The 20,463-nt window shown below is 41.0% G+C and overlaps 1 protein-coding gene across 2 annotated transcripts in view; it reads right to left on the bottom strand.

The window, feature by feature from the left end:
• Positions 1-20,219, bottom strand: part of SCG5 (secretogranin V) — a 53,934-nt gene extending 33,715 nt beyond the window's left edge. For both annotated transcript variants that reach the window (XM_039843980.1, XM_039843981.1), the window contains exons 1-2: positions 18,109-20,219; positions 16,364-16,596 (exon numbers count right to left, since the gene is read on the bottom strand). In XM_039843980.1, coding sequence (XP_039699914.1) covers positions 16,364-16,589 — 226 coding nt within the window. In that variant the 5' untranslated portion in view covers positions 16,590-16,596; positions 18,109-20,219. The remainder of the gene's footprint in view (positions 1-16,363; positions 16,597-18,108) is intronic.
• Positions 20,220-20,463: the final 244 nt, after the last annotated feature.

The following is a 20,463-nucleotide window of genomic DNA, read 5'->3' as shown; positions in this document are numbered from 1 at the left end:
TTCAAGAAAGAACACTATTATTTAATTTTGTGTTTTCTTAGGTTAGGTATTGTAAAATAGTGCTTTCTAACTTTTTAATTACATCTTGATTACTCATTTGAAACATAATCTTAGAGTCCAGTAAGCTTTGATGTGCTCTCCCCAGATTCTACAGCCTTAATATTCAGGATAAAATAATGAATCTTTGGGTCTAAAATAGTGATTACCGCAAACTCATGGAGGCAAATGATCTAAGTATTGGGCTAATACTTATGAAAAGCTAATCTCCTGCCCAGACACTGCCCAACTGGGTCCACCGGGCAGTTGAAAGGCTGAGCCTGGACAGAGGTGCAGGGCACCAGAGGACACAAGCCCAGGTGTCCTGTGTGCACCCCTCACTAGCGACCAAAGCTACACATGAATGATTTAGGGCTCATCCACCCATTTGGGTTCCTTGCACTTTTTCCCCTTCCACTTAATGATTTAAGATCTATTTATAAATCTGCTCATAGAAATTAAAAATGGTCTGGAGAGAGCAAAACTCTATACCTAAAATCCTCCTTCCTAACTGCTTCTACGTCAGAACAGTATTGGTATAATCTGGAGCAGTAGGACATCCCACCAGCTGCCTCTCAGCAAGTCTGCCTAAACTGGGGTGAGGCTGATGGTCATTTACACACTGTCCTCAATGCTGTAACTGAGGGTAAGGGAGGTGATCTCACTTGCCTTGGAGCATGGATAAACATTGTGAAGCAGGGTCAGGAGGCAGGCTGTGGGGAGAGCTGCATGGGGACTAATAACTTAACTCTGGTCACAGGCATGGATCTAGCAGTCTGGGAGTGAGTTGACCAGTTCTGCCTGCGGGTACATCTTGCCTATCCACAGCCCAGACCCACAGGCACCAAAGTTCTGCCTGTAAAAAAATAAATAAAATAAAAATAAAAGGGCATTTAACAGGCTCCAGTATGCTGTATAAGGACCAAGTTAAATGAGAGCCAACTGCTAAAAATTCTCTTTACTAACCACGCATCAAAAAAAAAAAAATAAATCCTTTTGATTTTAAAATAATGCATCATTTACTGTCAGAATAACTCCTCTTTTTTCCCCTTTCCTTCTGAAACACTTTCAGACAACAGCACCTGCATGGTTGCCATATTTTTGCACACTCCAGTGACCAAGGACTATTCAGAGTCTGAACAAACCGAACAAATGGTTCCTCCCATCATCTGCTGAAGGATTTTTTTTTTTTTTCCTAAGGAAAGAAAGCAAGAGACAAAAGAGACCCGCTGTTTCAGTTCAGGAGACAGGCGTCTTTGATAGTTTATAGCAAAGGAATTCTTCCCAGCAGGCCCGGCCATTCCTGCTGCTCGGAAGGAAAACGTTAGTCACCACATCTTGTCCAAACTGTGCAGGGCTTGGTTGACACAGGCCTGCTGGGCTGTCGTACCAGAAAGATGGCATCGGGAAGGTCCCCTGGGCCTCTGCAGGGCGGGCCAGCCGCCTGGACTGTCATCTCAGCCACATTCTGTCTCATACAGAGAAAAACTTTGACAGGCTCCTGGGAGTGATGACCAGTAGTGCCATGAGCCTGCCACAAATCTCTGCTGGAGGGGCCCACCCCCGTGGTCATTTCTGACCCCGGGTAAGTATCGCTCTGCCCTGGTCAGGCCAAATGCCAGTGGATGCCTTCTCTTCCCACCACATGCTGTGCCACCACCCACTATGGACCCAAGTATGCTCCACAGTGCTGTGACGGGTCAGTGTTTGACCCTCTGAGAGCTTCCAATCAAATGTGTCCAAGTGAACGACCACATTGTGTCTCTGTCACCCATAAATGCTGCATGACTAAAGAAATCCTCACCTCCATCTCCTGAGATCCCAACGGTGTTAGTACCGGATGTGCATGTATTTGACCAAGTACAAAAAGAAATATCCAATGCAGCCTCCCACCCAATACCACTATTGTCACCAGAGAGGGAGCCTCCAAATTTGGAGCAGCCTTTTTATCTGCAAGGAGAGAGGTGCCACAGGACACTACAGGCAAGTTAACAGGCTGTGGGAGGCAGGGCCTTCCCTGGGGGACCTTAGGGCCCTGAGTAATACAGACCATGTGCCCATGTGCCCCCTGTCCCTAGATGCTCTTAAGTCTAGAAGCCTGATGACACCCTTAAAAGTGTCCAGCCTTCCCCGCTGCCACAGCCCCTCCTCCTAACCACCCTGCACGCAACACATACTGGCTAAAAGGTATATTTCTTCCTACCTCTTCCTGCGTGAACCTGAGTCCCCATGATCCGCATTCTACCCCTTCTCAAGGAAGTCCAGCTCAAGTTCAGCTGACCTGAGACATCTTTTCTGGGGGCCAACGCCTTATTCTTCTCCAGAAGTCCTTTATCAGTAACTGTTTGACCCACATCCTGGGCGCTCAGCTTCTAGCCCAGCATGCTGTAGATATGCATTTCAATTTCTATGGCTCTTAACCTCCTCTAGACTTCAGGTTCCACTAACAAGGGCTGCAAGTCGCAGTAAGAGAAAAATGGGCCCTGCTGCCTCCCCGTCCAGCTCTCTAAGATATCAGTTTGTGTGGCACCCATTTAGCTGGCTCACCTCCCTGGAGTGAGGCGGGATATGAAAACAGTTCATCATTCCCGATCTTCCCTGTGTTCTGTCATTCTCACACCTCTGGATGCCTCGAGACCAAAGCACCAATGGAAAATGCAGCCAGAGAAGAGAGAAGTAAGGAGAAAAACAGTCTGATGCTGCTCCACCCCCGATTTTCTATAAAACTACTCAATTCCTCTGGTCAGAATTTAACTTTTACTAACAGGTTAAAAGAAGATAATGCCTGACTCTTACCTATTTCACAAAGATCCTATGTAAATAAATTAGATATGTGTTTATTGGTTCCTGGCATGTAGTAGACACTCAATAATTGCTTATTAAATAAATAAAAATGGAAACATGCTAGACGATGTTTTGATAGGATGCACAGTTCAGGGGAAGTATATTGATCACAGCCTGCCAGACACGCCAGCCTCAGACAGTCTGCTCTCATACCGCTGAGAACACGCTTTCCAATCCACCTGCATCCCTCCTTTACAATGACAGCTCTTATGTCCACAGGAGCATGCTTCGCTCTTGGCTTGGCAGTTGACCAGCTAGTCTTCTCGACCTTAAAGATGCTTCTATAACCTATTTCATGGCAAAACACAATATTTATACAGCCACAAAGACAAAAAAAAAAAAAAAAAGAACTGAGTACAGTTGAATATGGAAAAGTTGAGTATGGAAAAGAATTTTCAGGAAGCGTCCATCCCCACTCTAGACACATGTTGCTAACATTTAACATCAACACTGACGAGGAGCAGAGCACTTCACAAGACCAGGGGAAACTGGTTCCTCCAACGTTAAACATGCAACTCTTAGGGGCAGTTTTCCGAGGCCAAGCCCAGAAGGATATATGGGCACAGAACATAAAATATGACCATATTTATGGCCATCTTTCAGCCCTGAAGCCATTTCCTCTGGAAAGACATGTGGTAGAATGAAAGAAATAATGACCACAAGAGTGATGCCCTGCATTCGTGGAATTCTTTATATTACTTTCATACACATTATTTGGCTGCCTTATCAACCCTGTGGGATGGACTGGACAGCTTATCTCCTTTTTCAGACCGGAAAAATAAACTTCATAGAGTTTAAGGGACTCGCTCAGTGTCACACAGCTGGTCTAAGCCAGGGCTGGATCACCACGTTTCCTGCCTCAGTGCTCTTCCTGCTGCTATACGGTGACCACCCACCCTCACTGTCCATACCACATGCCCTATCCGCTACTCCAGTCACATGGCACCCCACGATTAAAAGTTCACACTTAGTGTTCGTTGTGGTGCCAAGCGGTGGCTTGCTAAACCCTTCCAGCCTGCCTCAATAGCTTTCTTTACGAGCTGTAGTGCCCAAGGTATTTGTACCAATTTGTTCCAAGAGGGCAGTTTGTCAGAAAATTTGCTTCCTGAAGCTTTACGTCCCTGAAACACCAACTGCCCAAATCCACATGTGGTTTACCACGACTCCCAGCATCATTATAGCTTCTCCGCTAAATATCACAGGATTATACAAGTCTACAGGGATAGAAGACAGCCGGTTGGAGAGAGGCAGTCAGACCTAACACAGCTGCCTTGCCAACTAACTCATAATGCTCACGCTCTGTGATGTGGGTAACTTTAAACCTTTTCTTCACTGTCGTAAAGGTTATATCAAAATAGACAAAGTATTTTTGCAAACCATAAAATATTATGTAAAACTTAGTTACCACTATTCCATTTCCTACATGTGCATCAGCCACTTTGTCAATTATCTGTAGAAAAGTACACCGTGGCTTCCTTGGTGACTTACTTCTTGCTACTTTGCCCCTTTTCCAGATGGCACGTCTCAGGTGACGTGGAATCAGGTCCTAGTTTGAACCTTCTCTGGGCTTCAGCTAGGACAGCATGTCAGGGCTTAGTTGCATGAGGAATTGAGATGCTTCCTTGGAAAAAGCTCACACAAAAGAAAAGAGCAGTCTGGCTTGCTGAGCCTGAGGCAGGGGTAAATCACACCTTTGTGGTCAATGGGGAAGGAGGGGCTTTTAGCTTCTATGGTACCCAATGCTTCTTCGTTAGATTTGTCTCCCTGTCCAACTGCTTGTGTGACTCCTATGGCAAGCACAGCAGGGAATGGAGGAGTTATTGGGAACAGAGAAATAAAATGGAAAGCTCTGTTTTCCTAGAAACAGGTGCACTGAGGGATCTCCCCCTGCTCTCATCACCAATACTTTACAACAGAACTCCTGGGGCTGCAACAGCTCAGGGGCTAAAGGACAAGGTGGCACCCAGCTAAAGGGACAAGGAGAAGGAAAAGGGGGAAATGAGGAACTGCCTGATAGTAGTGGACCAATTTATTATGTTCAGGATCATAGATGGGGTATGCTCTAGGAGCTCTGGAAATATTTAGGGTCCTGAGTGAGTAGGTGTGAGATGAGCCAGTGAATTTTGGATTATTAGGGTTAAAATGCTCCAATGGTAATTACAGATTGCATTACAAGCAGGATGATTCTGACTGAAATAGTAGTCTCATTTGCTGGTGTCCCAGAGGTCAATGATATTTCAAAAGAACAAATACAGAGAGATTATTTCTACAGACATTTAGTGAGCGTCTGTTATGTGCCTGGCCCCGTCTAGGTACAGCTGACAAAAAGCCAGGCAGACATTGTGTCTGCTCTGGCAGATTTTTTAGTGTAGTGAGGAAGGTAAGCAGTGCCTTGTTGTAAATGCTGATTCATAAAGAGTCTAAGAAGCAATTCTAAAAAGAATCAACAATGAGCCCAGGAACATGGATCATCCTTAAAGATAAACCTGTTTCACAATTTGGTCTAAGATCAAGCCTCTCCACGCCCATATCTTTCATCAACTAGCCTAAGAGACAACGTGCTGTGTTGGACAGAACAGAAGAAAACACCAGGGCTCTGAACCCACACGCAAATACTAGCTGCATCCCTAGACAAGTCTGAGCTTCTCTTTCTACATGTGTAAAATGTGGCAAGAAATACCCACCCTCCTTGACTGTCTCAAGGAGTGTTTGTGAGGGGGGAGCATGACACTGTGTGTAAAGACTATCTAAAATCCAGAATCTATAAAGAGGTATTCAAAAGCACTTTGTTGTCTTTATGTGGATTAGAATCATTTTCCTTAGAAAATAGTGGCTTGCTGGCAACTGTGTTACTGTGGTATTCATCTACTCTGTTGTGATGGTTAATTATATGTGTCAGCTTGGCTAAGCTATAGTGCCCAGATGCTTGGTCAAACCCCAGTTTTGATGGTGCTGTGAAGGTGTGTTTGAGATGTGATTAACATTTAAATCAGGAGACTCTGAGTAAAGCAGATTATCTTCCATAATGTGGGTAAGCCTCATTCAATCAGTTGAAGGCCATAAGGAAAAAGACCGAGGTCACCCAGCGAGGAAGGAATTCTGCATCCAGACTGCCTTCGGACTCAAGATCACATCAACCCTTCCAAGGGTCTCAGCCAACCAGTCAGCCCTGCAGATTTCAGATTTTCTAGCCCCACAAGTACATGAGCCAATTCCTTAAAATAAATCTCTTTTCTCTATCTCTTTTTAATAAATTTAATCATACTTTATTTGACTGCATCTTATTTAGACAGTTTGCACATGTCGAATCTCATTAAATTTCTTGCTCCAAAAGGAAATGGTGCGGCAATATCCAGTCACCAAACAGCAGTCCAATATTTTGAGATACATGTGATATTTTCTAAATACTCAACTCATATCCGATGCCAGTATAATTTATCGTTATGTTTTTACAAACCTGAAAGCTCGTAACATCCTAGCATTATTTTAGCGATGTCATGGAACACTGAAAAGTAACTCTGATGCACTGCCAATCTGTTTTTATCTGTGCTCCTAGAAAGTGGTGAACTTCATGATTTTTAGATATCATAATAAGTATGTAAATATATACACATCCAGTCTTAAACATGTCGGCCTACACCTGGTATATATATACATAGAATATAAACATATATTTACGTGGTATAAATATATTGAGAGAGAGAGAGAGAGAAGAACAGGTCTATTTATAAATACAGATATATACAGTTTGTTCTGTTTCTCTGGAGAACTGTAATACTTCTGGGTTCTACTCGCTTCCATGAAAATACACTGAGGCTCAGACTCATCTAGGCTCCAACCCGAATGGAAGTGAGCACTTCACAAGGATTGTCCTAGAGTCAGACACGTGGCATAGCAATTAGCAATTGTTTTACAGTAAACTTAATTTCAGTAATTTTGCCAGTTTTCTGTGTGTCTCTTTTCCATTATAAGATTGTCACATTTTATTTAAGAGATGAACTGAAGATCTCACATGATTCAAAATTCACATGATTTAAAAATAATCCTAATCAAGGATGATTATCAGCTAAAAAGCAATCAGCATTGTTTATAATTACTATCTAAGCCCATTACTTTAAAAATTATGATTCTTGACAAATTGTTACTTTGTGGGGATTCGTATTCGCATCTTGTGCATTCAAGGAGACTGCATTAATTTTTATATTGTGTTGTTGCAAAGTCACTTAAAATGCACACATTATTAAGATTATTTTCCACTTTTGTTCTTGATTTATGCCTCATTAAAACATTTATTACTATTAAGTAAAAAAAATAAAAAAGATGACACTATCTAGATCTTTTGATCTTAGATTACATTTACAAGATATCTTGGAGTTATATAATGTAAATATAAAACATTTATAATATAATTACTAATAACTATTAGTTATATTATACATAAAAAGTTAAAACCGGTCTTGTCTGAAATTTTAAAATATCAAAAAACATACAGGTAAGGTATATGAGATGTATAAAATGGAATATTTAGGAGGTTGATTGCATTTCATTCTTATTTTAATTCTGAGCAGGTGACTCGAAAGAGTACCGAGTCTGCAAATACTAAGGCCAAAACCTCTGAACTTGACTTCATCCCGAGGCATCTCTGCCCTTCCCTTTGTTCCCAGTGGAGGAAAGACCCTGGTCTCTACCTGTGCTCCCACTCTCGTCCCTGTCCACCCCCTCAGGAACTTTTACCATTCACTCATCTGTTCTCCATCCCGGAACATCTTCAACTCTCCCTCTCCACTGGTTCTTGCCAATTAGCACTTAAACAAGTTTAAATCTCCAAAACGACCTAAACAAAAATCTTCCTCGTCTCTGTATCACCGTCCTCCCAAATCCCTCCATAACTATTACTCAGTCTTCTCCCCCTTACCAGGAAGACTCAGGTAACAGATTTTTACATCACATCTTCTCCTTTTCCTGCAGTGTGGTTTCTGCCCCCACTACCCCACAGGGCCTTTGGTTCTGTCCAAAGCTCCCAGTAACTTCAGTATTGCTATGCCCAGTGAGTACTCTACACCCAATGGTCCTTATTTCATGCGACCTCTCTGCTGATTTTGACCATGGTGACCACTGCCCCTTCTTGAAACATTCTTTTCTTGTGTTCTTTACACTTCACCTTTCTGGTTCTCCTTTATGTCCAGTCTTTCTCGGTTTCCTTTCCAGATTCTTCTTCCACCTGGCCCTCTGTACTGAGTCTCCCAAGCCTTTTTCTTAGGTGCTCTGATCCTCTTCCTTGATACTCATCCAGGGTAACCTCATCTATTCCTGTAGCATCAGCCACCATTAACATGGAGATGCCTCCCAAATAAATCTCTCTCTCCACCCGGACACCTCTCCTGTGTTACACACACCTACATTGTGTTTAAGATGCCACCAGGGCATCTTAAACACAATGTAAAAAGAAGTCATCATTTTCCTCTCTCTATTCTGCCCTCCACCGACTCCCCCCGCCAAAAGCACCAAAAATTTCTCCCTATTCCTTCTGAATTTCTTATCATTATCTGCAAAATTTCCCAAGAACGAAAACTGGAACTCATCCAGGCACTTTTTTAAGGATTTGAGTTCAGCGTAGGCTCAACGGAACCCCAAATGACATGGGCCAAACCCCTGGCCCATTCAAACCCTCTGCTCTCACTGGTCCCCAGGATGGGGATAACCGAGAAACAGATTTTAGTTAGGATACCTGGATCAAGTCACCCGACTCCTTCCTCTAACTGCAGAGAGACTAGCCAGAAACAAGTGAGGCCCTGTCCTGTTTGTTCTTCGATATTAAAGTCTCTTCCCTCCGACCTTCAAATGGGAAGCACTGCTGCCACCCTGTGGCAAAGTAGAGGCACTGCAGCTCCCTTATCCAGGGCAAAGGTTGGCTAAGTAGAGACTTCTTAGGATCTGCCCCTTCAAGTAGGCTTTATCTTAGAAAAGACTCTTTCTCCACTTGGTATTTATTAAGAACATGATCTTGGTTCTCTTTGTTTTGACATGAAATAACTGAGGCCCAAAAGTCAGTATTATAAAAAATAATTTTGATATTTTTATGATTGGCAATACAGTCATCCCTCAGTGCCTATGGGGGACTGGTTCCAGGACACCAGTGGATGCCAAATATCTGAGAATGTTCAAGTCTCTTATATAAAATGGCATAGTAATTGCATATAACCTAAGCATGTCCTCCTGTAAACTTTAAATCATCTCTAGATTACTTATAATAGCTAATACAATGCAAATGCTATAAAAATAGCTATACTGTATTGTTTAGGGAAGAATGACAAGAAAATAAGGTTTGTACATGTTCGGTACAGAGGCAACTATCACAGGGCTAATTACATAGTACATATAAGCAACAATGTCACAGTCTTAAAAATATTTTCAATCCGTGATTGGTTGAACCCAGGAGTATGGAGAACTGACTGTTTAAAAATATAGGTTTAAAACTATTCATAACTATCAAACACCAATATTTATAAATTTCTGTCTCAGTGGTTCAATATCTGGTGTAATCACAATGCTAGATATCTGGTGGCCTGCCACAGTGAAGAAAACAAACCAGTGGCACTAAGGAGACTCTCTTTGGCCTGAGGCTGTTAACACTGTGAAAAAGAAAGCACATTTTCTGGTTGGATTCATCAAAGGCCAACAGTAGTGTCAGCTGGCATAGCCAGTTCTGATTCCCAAGAGTCTCTATCCTGAGTCTCTATCCCATAGCAAATGGCTCTCTGAACCAATCCCTTAGACAGCTGGTAGCTTTATTTGTTTCTGAGGATAATAAAACAGTAACCACTTAGTTATGTCATAGGAACCAATGAGCAAATTTGGGTGTGGGGAAAGACGGGCACTGTTGAAATACAAAGGGCACTGAAGCATATCTGAACTGTATTGCTAACCGGATGAGTAATTGAAAATAATATCAAGGGAAAGCCATTAAGATTGAAAATGTGCTACTGATAATCCCCAAAGTGAGAGGAAGCAATTCAGTTACTAATAGCATCCACTTATTGCATGCAAGAGGATGAGTTGGAAGCCCCACTTTATAGACAAGAAAACTAAGGATCAGAAAAGTTGCCAAGATCACCCACAGGTAGTAAACAGTATGGCCAAGACTCAACCCCAGTTTTCCTTGCCATTAAAGCAAGTGTTTCTTCTCTATAAAACAATAAATTGGTCCCTGTTTGTTTTGACTTTGTGTTCTTGTTTTGCTTTGGGCTAAGAATTTATACATTTAAAAGATGCTCCTTACGGAGTCATGTTTAAGTTGCAGATGGAGAAGTAAAAAATAACCCCCGATCCTCTCCGAATGCTTTTGGCAAATGCTTCCTCTCAGGTGACCGCTTAGAGCAAGTAACGGCCAGGAGGCTGGCTACCAGGTTTCAGGAATCCTGGGATATACTTTGAGTCTAGTTCAACCCCCTGCTGGTTTAGTTCCAGAACTACAAAGAGTCCTTACGGTTTCACAATCCGTAGCTGTACAAAGGGCACAAACCAGGGTAACCAGTCATAGTCAAAGTAAATAACGAGCTCTTGGCAAAAACTTCTAGGTAGATTTTTTTTTAAACAGAATAGAAATGGAATATTTTCCTTGAACTGAAAAGGAAAATGTCTAAACAGATCCTGATGTCATGTAGTATTTATATACTTATTGCTGCCAGATATAGTTTTCCCTGATATGATATATTCAATCTTCAAATATTTACTTAGTGTTGTATGGGTTCAGAAAGAGTCACCCCAAGATATGCCTCTGTGGTATGCAAATTATTTTGAGCTAAAGGCAAGAGAGATCCCCGTGAGCTCAACATAGACTTCTGCACCCGGCACTGTTCCCTTTAATTACCTAGAAGAATTTGAATTAGGGGCCTTGCCCATAATAAGAGGTTATCAGAGATAATTTTTTTTTAAACCTATCTATATGGCAGGGCAAACTATTAATTACTAAACATCTGCCCTTTTTATTGTCCTGCAAAGACCCTCTGAAGCCCTTCGTCTTTAGTTTAGAATGTCAAATATACCTAATTTCCTCTTTCTGTCTTTGAACCTCTTATGTATGTGAGGTTCCCATGCACACACATGCAATTAAATTTGGTTATTTTCTCTTGTTAGTTTGTCTCATATTGATTTAATTAGCCACAAAGAACTGAAGAGGGTAGAAGAAAGTCTCTTCCTCCCCCATGGTGCCTACTATGTGTCTGGTATAAAGCAGTAAATAAAACAAACATAGGCTCATGGAGCTGACATTCCAGTGGAGAGATAGACCATAAGCAAGGAAACAAACATTAATTACAAATTACTAAAAAATGCTACAGAGCTTAAAAAAAAAAAACAAAAGAACATACTGTGACAGAGTGGGGGATACTCAAATAGCACTGTTAGAGCAGGCTTCTTTGAGTAGGTGACTTTGAAACTGAGACCTGGAGAGGAAGATTCAGCTATGCAGAGCAGAAGGGGCACACGGCATAAAAGCCTGGAGGCGGGAAGAGTCTTGTGTGACCGAGGGATTAAAAGGAGCCAAGGGACTTTCACCCAAGGCTGGAGGGCGGACAGGAGATGTGGATCCTTCTAGGTCATTGCAAGAAGCCACCGACTGACTTTCAACCATGGGAGTGACGTTGATCAGATTTAAACTTTTAAAGTTTAAATTTGTCTTTTCTGTGGAGAAAATTTTGAAAGAAACCAAGAGTTTAAGCAGGAAGATCAGTTAGCAGACAATTTCAGAAATCCATGCCAGACACAATGATATCCTGAACTAGAGTGTTTGCAGTAGACTTGGAAAGAAGACAGAACAGGCAAAATAACAGATATATTTTAAGAACAGAAATTAAATAAACTGCTTATAATTTGGGTGTGACATGTGATGGAGAAAATCTAGGTTTCTAGCTTACATATGTAACACAATAGTGGCACTATTCATTTACACAGAAAAGATTGCTATAAACAGGTTGAGAACGGTGGTGGTAGAGAAATCAGGACTGACACATGGTAATTTAGCAATTCACATAAGTCTACAGATAGACAAAAAAGAAGTTTGGCTGAAAATACAAATACTGGAGTCATAAGAAAAGAAATGACATCTAGAAAAATGGCAAGAGAATAAGTGGGATCATCTAGACAAAGAATTTATAACACTAAGAGAAGTGGACCCAGTACTGAGCCCTGGAGAATTTAGCAATTAAAGGCTACATTAAAGGCAGGAGAAGCAATAAGCAAGAAAACAAATGAAAATGAAATTGAGAAAAAATGGTTAAAGGGAATGGGAAAAGGAGGAAAGCCAAAAGTGTGCCATCATAGTGTATCCTGACATCTTGGCACCAAAACCAAGGAAGAAAAGGGTTTTAAGAAGGGAATGGGAGGTAAACTGTGCTGAATGCTGAGAGGCTGAGTAGGATGAAGGCAAAGAAGTTGTTGGCCGTGACAAGAAGACTCTAAAAGGCATCTCAAAATTAACACGTGCAAAACTGTACTTGAACTCTTCCCCTTGAAGGTCCTGTTTGCTCCTGTTGTAGAAAACTTCTTTTCCATTTCTTCAGCAGAAAATCCTGGTGTCACCCCCGACTCCTCTCTTCGTTTCAGTTCCTACCTCAACCTACCAGCAAATTCTGTTGGCTTGACTTCAAAATATATCCAAAATCTGACATGTCTCACCACTCCTCTCGCTATCAGACCAGTACGTCTCTCACCCAGATTATTACAATAGCCTCTTAACTCATCTCCCGTCTCACAGGCTCCAGACACACTAGCCTCCTGGCTCCTGTCTTACTGGCTTCTGCACTCGCAGCTCCTTCTGCCTGGAATGTCCTCCTCCATATATCACACAGCTCACTCTCTCAACTCTCTGAGTTTGGCTTATCTTCCCAGAGAGAAATCCCCTACCCCTATTTTAAATAATCTCCTCCATCCCTCTCCTCTGCTTTATATTTTCTTAGCACTTGTAACCATTTGACTTATTATACATTTTACTTATTTGTTTAAGGACTATATCTCCCCTATCCTGCCAATCTTTGAGGTTCATGTTTATTTCCTCGGTACTTAAAACCATGCCCGGCATTCAAGAAATACTTGTTGACTTGACAAAGGAGTGGTGAGAACAGTAAACTACAATGAACTAGGAGAGAATGGGATGTGAGGAAGTACGATCAGTATGTGTTAAAAGGCTGCTGAGAAGGGGAGCAGGAAAATGTTACAGTAACTAGAAAGTATAAGGGATTAAAGAAGAAAATTTTTTTTAATAGGCTATATGACCTCAGTAACTTAATGGCAATTTATACTGATACTATATCCTATATTAAAGTAGCTTATAATACTGTTTGAGAGCTAATATGCATCTTTGATAATGAGAGCTAATATGCATCTTTGATAGTCAATCTAAAGATCAAACAATTAATTAATGAGAGTAGACAAAATATGAGAAAATTGTCTTGTATGTGCCATTGATTAGAAAATGAACAGCCCTGCCTGCAAGGAACTGAGAATCCAGTAATTGTCATCTAAAGCGATGATGATGATTCATTTAGAAATGATTTCACAATATTGCAGTCATGTATGCTAAAACTTTATTTTTGCTTCTCTGAACTGGAATGTTACCTGCTTGCAGGTGTGTAAATTTAAATCCTACCCCCAAGCTAAACGGAAGCTTAGAGAAGTTAAATAATTTGCTCAAGGTCACATCACTAATAAATGACAATGCTGGTATTTAAATCCGGGTATCTCTGAGAATAGTCTATGTTAAACATGTGTTAAAATTCTTACCAGAATACACATATTATGTGTATTCTTTCTATACAAATTAGGAAAGAAACTTTTCTCATTTGGTCCTTCATAATCAAATCCTAAAATAAATGTTGGAAGGGATATGGAAAATATTCCATACATCAGTCAAAAGCCTGGGAATTAGCATAAGTGAATGTCTGAGTAGAGACAAAGCAAATAAATAGATGAGTGGAAACAATGCCACACTCACTTGAATGAGTATTAGACTACCCAACGAATTAATGCCAAGGTTCAGGACTAGGAACCTAAGGTCTTTGGACTATTTTCTCTGCTAAGCTTGCACCCAAGCTGTAATAGGCAGAATTCTAAAATGACCCCCAAGACCCCACCCACTGGTGAACACGCCCTGCATAATTCTCTGCCTTTGATTATGTATGGGACCTGTGAATAAAATGGGATATCTTCGTTAAATGACAAAAGTGATGGGATAGTCACTCTCGTAATTACATTATTTTATAATTACCAGACTAATGGGATATTTTCCCTCTGGCTTTAAGGAAGTAAGCTGCCACACTGTGAGAGGTCTGCCAAGTGGCTTACAACCTGAAGGTGGCCTCTAAGTGCTAACAGGGACCCCCACCAACAGTCAGCAAGAAAAAGGAGACCTCAGTCCCAAATGGCAAAAATACTGAATTCTGCTGACAACCCTAATGAGTGCAGAAGACGGCCTGGCAACACTCTGAACAGAGAGGGCCCAGCAAACCAATGCCTGACTCCTGAGCAATAGAAATCATGAGATAACAAAAGGCTATTGTGTTAAGCTGCTAAATTGTGGTAATTTGTTACATAGTAATAGAAAACTAAAAAACAAGGCAGTATTCATCCCTTGCACAGACATTGTCAGAGGAGACTTAACATGGTTTATGACTTCACATTACCCCAAGGGTAATAATGGAAACAGAGTTTTTAATTCTGAATTATCCTAATCGTGTTCTTTCAAACATCCATGCCTTTCACTTGCCATTTCCAGATGAATTCCTATTCAAACTTCAAAACCCAGGTGAAATGTTGCTTCTTCAAAGAAGCATTTCCTTACAGCCAATCCCAGCCACTCCCAAGCAGAATTAATTACTCCTATTCTTTGCTTCCATGGCAGTAGCTTGTCTGTACATCTACCCAAACACTTGCCATGATGCATTGTGATAACCTGTCCTTCTCTCACCCCAAGAGGGTGAATCTTTAGGGCAGAGCTGCCCTAGTCTCCTGCACAGTATCTGGCATATGGTGGGTACTAAATAGTTGGCTATCCAGTGAAGAAAATGAGGCTCGGGATAAACACAGGCTTTTGATGCCAGAAAACTGCTGTTTCTTTTCCACACAGATGATCAGGCCTTAATGGAAACTCAGGAAGCCTTCTCCATGGCAACAGCCAGGTGACTAACCAAGCACTTACTGCATTAAAAGGGCAGATATTTACTGTCTCCAAAGCGCTGGTCTGAAATGGATAGGTGTGCTTGATGCAACAAGTGGCAGGTCCCAGGAAGGATTTAAATTCTCCTCAGAAGGGGCGTGTGAAGCCTGTCTGATTTCTTCTGATTCAAGCCCTATGCTAGGTTAGAATGCTTGCTGATTCAAATAATCTGTGTTAATCCATTCCTGAAATCAAATGTCAGCCTAAATAGACAATAACCCCACAGAGTTAGTTTTACACAATGGCTTCAAACTGTGGGTAACAAGCTAGAAATAAGGATCACATATCAACAATATCCATGGCATTTACAGGACCCCAAGGTAGAAAGCATTTTTAGGAAATTAAAAACTCAGGCAAAATTAGGCATCATCATTCCATAGGGAGTAGCATTTGCTGGGTGTGTATTTTGACAAAACCCAGAGAAAGAATTCACACCTTTCCATAGGACCCACTCCTGTGGGCAAATACTTGACACACTCTCTGCAGTTAACCTGAAATAACCATGCTATTGCTTTAGGGCTCCACCTGAGTGGAGAAAGAGATCAGAGAGGATACAAAGCAAGGCATGAAAATAAGGCACTTGGCCATAAAGTGCTGGTCACCAGCCCATAAGAGTTAGAGTTAGATTCTCTTTATACAAAAATCATTAAACAACAAAGTGCTGCTTTTTAATAAAAGTATTATGACCACATTATCAGAAAGTTAGAAAAAAATCTGGGAAGATTTACATTTACATTTATTATATTTTAAAATATATATATTTTAAGTATCTAACATAAACTCTTAATGTTAGTACCTCTTTTGGCTCCTTTTGGGCTTATATGATGTCATCCCTAAGAATCAAATAAGATCCTTTAGGTCCTACATTTTTGAGAATCTTCTACAAGTATTGGGTGGCAGTGACTCAAAGAGGCGGCCAGCTGGAGGATACAATTTCCTGAAGATCAGTGTGGGAGAAGACATGAGTCCTGGGTTCTAATCTTTCCTTAGGGATAATGCTAGATCTTCCTTCATTGATTCAATAAATATTAACGTACCAGACTTTGGGCTAGGTGCTAAGGCTACCACTGTGAATTAGATGGATAAGGTCCCTGCTCTTACAGGACTTGTATTTGCATGTGGATATATGTGTATATACATACATATATATGTATATATGTATACTGCATAGGTAAAAAGAGAGAACGGAGAGAGGAAGTAGAGTTTCTTCAATATGTATTAATTATTTTAAATGCCAATAGAACCTTCAAAGTGGCAGAACACAGTAAATACCTTCGATGCTCTGTGGGCCCACGAGATTCATGGCCTGGTGAGCTGGATACTCTACCCGCGGCCTGGCAATGCCCAGCTGCTCCATAACGCCATGGAGCAGCCTCTGGATATCTGTTTCGGAGACCCGGTCAGGGGTCCTCGGGCTATAAGCAGATGTTGAAGTCCATCCAAACGTCAACCAAAACACTAAGCCAGATAGCATGGTGGAGACCATCCTGGAAACCATTTTTAACCTGCAGAAATAAGACTAAATTATACTGAATGGCCACAATGGGCAATTGTGATGATGGAATCATGCAAAGAACTAAGTCAAAGACTATCTACAAAGGGATCACAATGAAAACTTCTAGGGGTTTGCTTTTGCCTTAAGTGTCCACTCTACTTAGGACATCTGCTGTGAAAAGGAGTTAAAAAATAAAACAGTTCAAGACAGCCAGTTCCCTCTGTACTCAAATTCTTGGGAAGACTAGACCGAAACGGCTGTTCTCAGTCATTTTTTATCCTCTTTGTAGCTTTCTGAAAGTTCTGCATTACCCCTAATCCCATCACTCTCTTCCTTTTATATTAAAACAACCACCAAAAAAATCTTACTTCAATTTCGAGAAAGGGAGAGGGGCGTCTTGAATTTAAGGCTCACAGGAAGGAGTTAGAAAAACACAAACAGCAAAGAATCACAAAAAAAGTTAGGAGTGGTGGAAGGGAACACTTTAGCTTAGCACACATCTAACACATTTCAGATCCTGTGGGAGTGAAAGCACACACAGCTCAGGCCCATCCTGCAATCTGGAAGGGAAGATGAGGTATGCTTGCTCCACCCACCACATACTAGTTCAGTGGTCTTAGGCAAATGCCTCTGCTTCCTCCTCTGCAAAAACGGGATGAGAAAAACATCTATCTTACAGGGTTGTTGTGAAGAGGTGTGAGAAAACAGGTAAGGATTAGAACTATGCCAGACATAGAGCCTCCTACATAGCTATTAATATGTTGGCAATATTGCCTCGCGGTTCTGGGGGTTAGTCTTTGGGGAGGCGGAGTGATGAGAGGAAAGACAGGTGAAGGAGAAAACTAGCCTGGGGAGTTAACCTGTCCTGAACGTTAGCTAGCTTCTGTAAGACAAGAAGCCTGCAGAACAGGGAAACAAATATTCATGCAGTTTCCCTCTGCAGCTGCTGACCCAACTTCTGGCAGTGGCCATACAACCCTTTTCTTTTGATCATACATCTACGCATTTTCCTCCCTGAAACCTAAATATTCTAAATATTCATAACCCCTAATATATATATATATATATATATATATATATATATATATATATATATATATATTTTTTTTTTTTTCCCGTATAGAAAAGGCTTTTCCTAGCCACCGCTGGATGCAGAACCTTGCTCTTCAAAGAGCAAAGCCTGCAGTTCCGACGGAAAAGGCCTGAGGCAGACATAAGCCTCCTCTGCCATCTCCATCTTTCCCTCAGCCTGCGCTCAATGCAGAATGTCTTTCTGCTTCATTTACACGCCTGGCCAACACCGTTCTGATTTGATGAGCTACGCAATATCCTCCCTCAGTACTCTTTCCCTCGTATTTATAGCCGAACCTCCTAATCCCGCACCCATCCTTTGACCCCAGCCAACAACTCAAGGATTTCAGCAGGATGCCCTCCCGGACTCCCAATCTTGAAAAACCCGCATGTATCGGCTGTATCCGCTGGGCGTCAGGAGTTCGAGCCGGCATTAGCAGAGGACACTCACCGAGGGACGAAGGAGCCTGCTGCGGTCTGGGCCTGGCTGGGGGTCGGGCGGGGAGCGGGGCGATGTGTGTCGCCGGTGCGTCACCTCCCTCCGCATCTTAGCTCCGCCCCGGCCCCTCCTCCAGCAGGTGGAGGCCGCAGAAAGCAGCCCAGATGCTGGTGCCTTCGGCCGTGACGCCTACGGCGTTCAACCCACGCATCCCACTGACATCTCCCAGAGATCCTCCATCTGTCGACCCTTGTGGAGGTAATTCACCTTTTCTCGAGCAGTTACCTAACAATGTGCCAGATCGCCACTTTGTACTTTGCCCCCCTTCCAGCTTATTTGTCTTTTAGTTTGAAGAGGAAAGAGGTAAAGGGACAATCGTAGAAGAAACAAAAGATGAAGCGTTAGAACCTAAGAGTGAGTCTTAAAAACTTTTGATGATGGCGACGATAGGGTGTCATAAAGGTGCTTCCAAGGGTTCTTTCATTGAGCAGGGAGATTATAAGAATATTTAATACAAAATGCTAGGAACTTCTGTTAAAGCGATAAACCCAAAACACGTGAAAAGGCCTGGGAATATTAATTCTGAGCGTTATTTTTAAACTTCCACACCAACTATCAAGTAAAATCATTTTGGCCTGAAAAGAAACCACACTCCCTGCACATCGTAGTTTATCCACGTAGATCCAGAATTTTTGTTGAATTTTTATAGAGCAAGCTTGAGCATTTGAATTTTGTCCAAAGACGAAAATTGAAATGTAAAACTACACTATATAGTATTGCAAATTTCTTTTAAGACCAGGGATTACTAAAGTACTTGGGAGAACGGAGGGTCTGAGAATAACTGAGTAACTGGCCGAGGTTAGACTCTAGATCTCTTGCCCTAGTTCTACGCAGCAAATCCATCATCTACAGCGATTTTAAACAATGAAGGGCACACAAAATTCAATCTTAAGACACATGGCCTTTTGGTTTGAAGCCAAGCCTTCCTAGCGCCTTTTCTTCCATGGATGCACTTTCATTGCCAGCTTTTTGTCTCAGTGCGTGCCAAATCAATACTAGAAATATCTGTTGGTTCTAGGCCCAAAGACCAAGCTGGGGTTTAATATTTATTATTCATGCATACTGTTTTTTTTTTCAGTACTCAATTTACTTTAACATCATTTACTGTTGTCTTCATTTTGTACTTGGAAAAATGGAGAAGTCATTACAATTTAACTGCTTTTGTGGTAAATGAAAGCTTGAAATACCCCAAAATGTGTATGCGTATGCTTCATATGAAATTTGACATTTCAAAACTAAAACATCTACCATATATATCCTGGGCTTGATGATTATCAAAATCCTATGTTAAATTCTTTGCAATTGTTTGTTGCCAAGCAGCCTACTAACTTCTTTTTAATTGTATTGCTTGTTGCTCATAATAATCAAATTAATATTAGATCTTGTAAGAACAGTGAAAATAATCTTTGAAGTTACTGCACATGTCAACACATTCACTTTCAGCAAATAAAAAATGGGAGTGACATATGGGTAGTTTTTAAAATCAATAGCATTATTATTGATTCATCTTTCAGAAAGCCCACTAAATCAGGTGATCTGCACAGCTAATTCTCAATGCTTTTTAATTGGTCTTTCAATTCAGCATTTCACCCATCTCTACAGATATAAAAAGACATTATTTTTTAAAATTTAAAAAATTTACTTGAACCAGACAACAGGTATCACAGTTTATATTTTCTCTACTACCAGAGAAGTACCATAAACATCTGAAACGTATACTGTCTACATTACAAACCTGTTTTGATGCCAGTTAAACATGGTTTATATCTGCAGATTTTTTCCAGTCTTGATTTAAGTCAAATACTTCCTAACTCTGAGAAAGGGCTGATTCTTAGATAATGAACATAGACAGGAAATAGTTTTGAAATAAAACGGATAAACTACTATCAAGTAGAACTTGGTAAAGCAAACATCTGATGACTTTAAAATTCTTATATACATACTGTCTGGTTGCTCTGAGTAGGTGTGCAATGCTGTTTTATTCTGCCTCAACATTTGAATGTGGCATTCTAATAACTGATCTGCAAAACTATCTTCAGTGGTTGATTCTACCTGCATATTCTTTCCTCTACAACTTAGATATCCTCTATTATTATTCCTTCCTCAAAGATTTATAATTTCTAATAATTTAAAATATAAATTCGGATAGATTTGCTTGATAATTTGGGTCAAATTCTAAAAGGTACTTTGAATTTCAGTAGTCTCAGGCAAGTCATTTTTCAGAAAGTTATCTTTAATGTCTATGCTAAATAAATAACATTTACATACAAGACAAAACCATCACAGGCTTTTATAAGAATCCAAAGT

The sequence above is a fragment of the Pteropus medius genome, unplaced genomic scaffold (assembly GCF_902729225.1).
Source record: "Pteropus medius unplaced genomic scaffold, Ma_sr-lr_union100, whole genome shotgun sequence".
Classification (NCBI taxonomy): domain Eukaryota; kingdom Metazoa; phylum Chordata; class Mammalia; order Chiroptera; family Pteropodidae; genus Pteropus; species Pteropus medius.
Note: the sequence above shows the minus strand (reverse complement) of the source record. Positions and strands in the feature narration are given on the sequence as shown.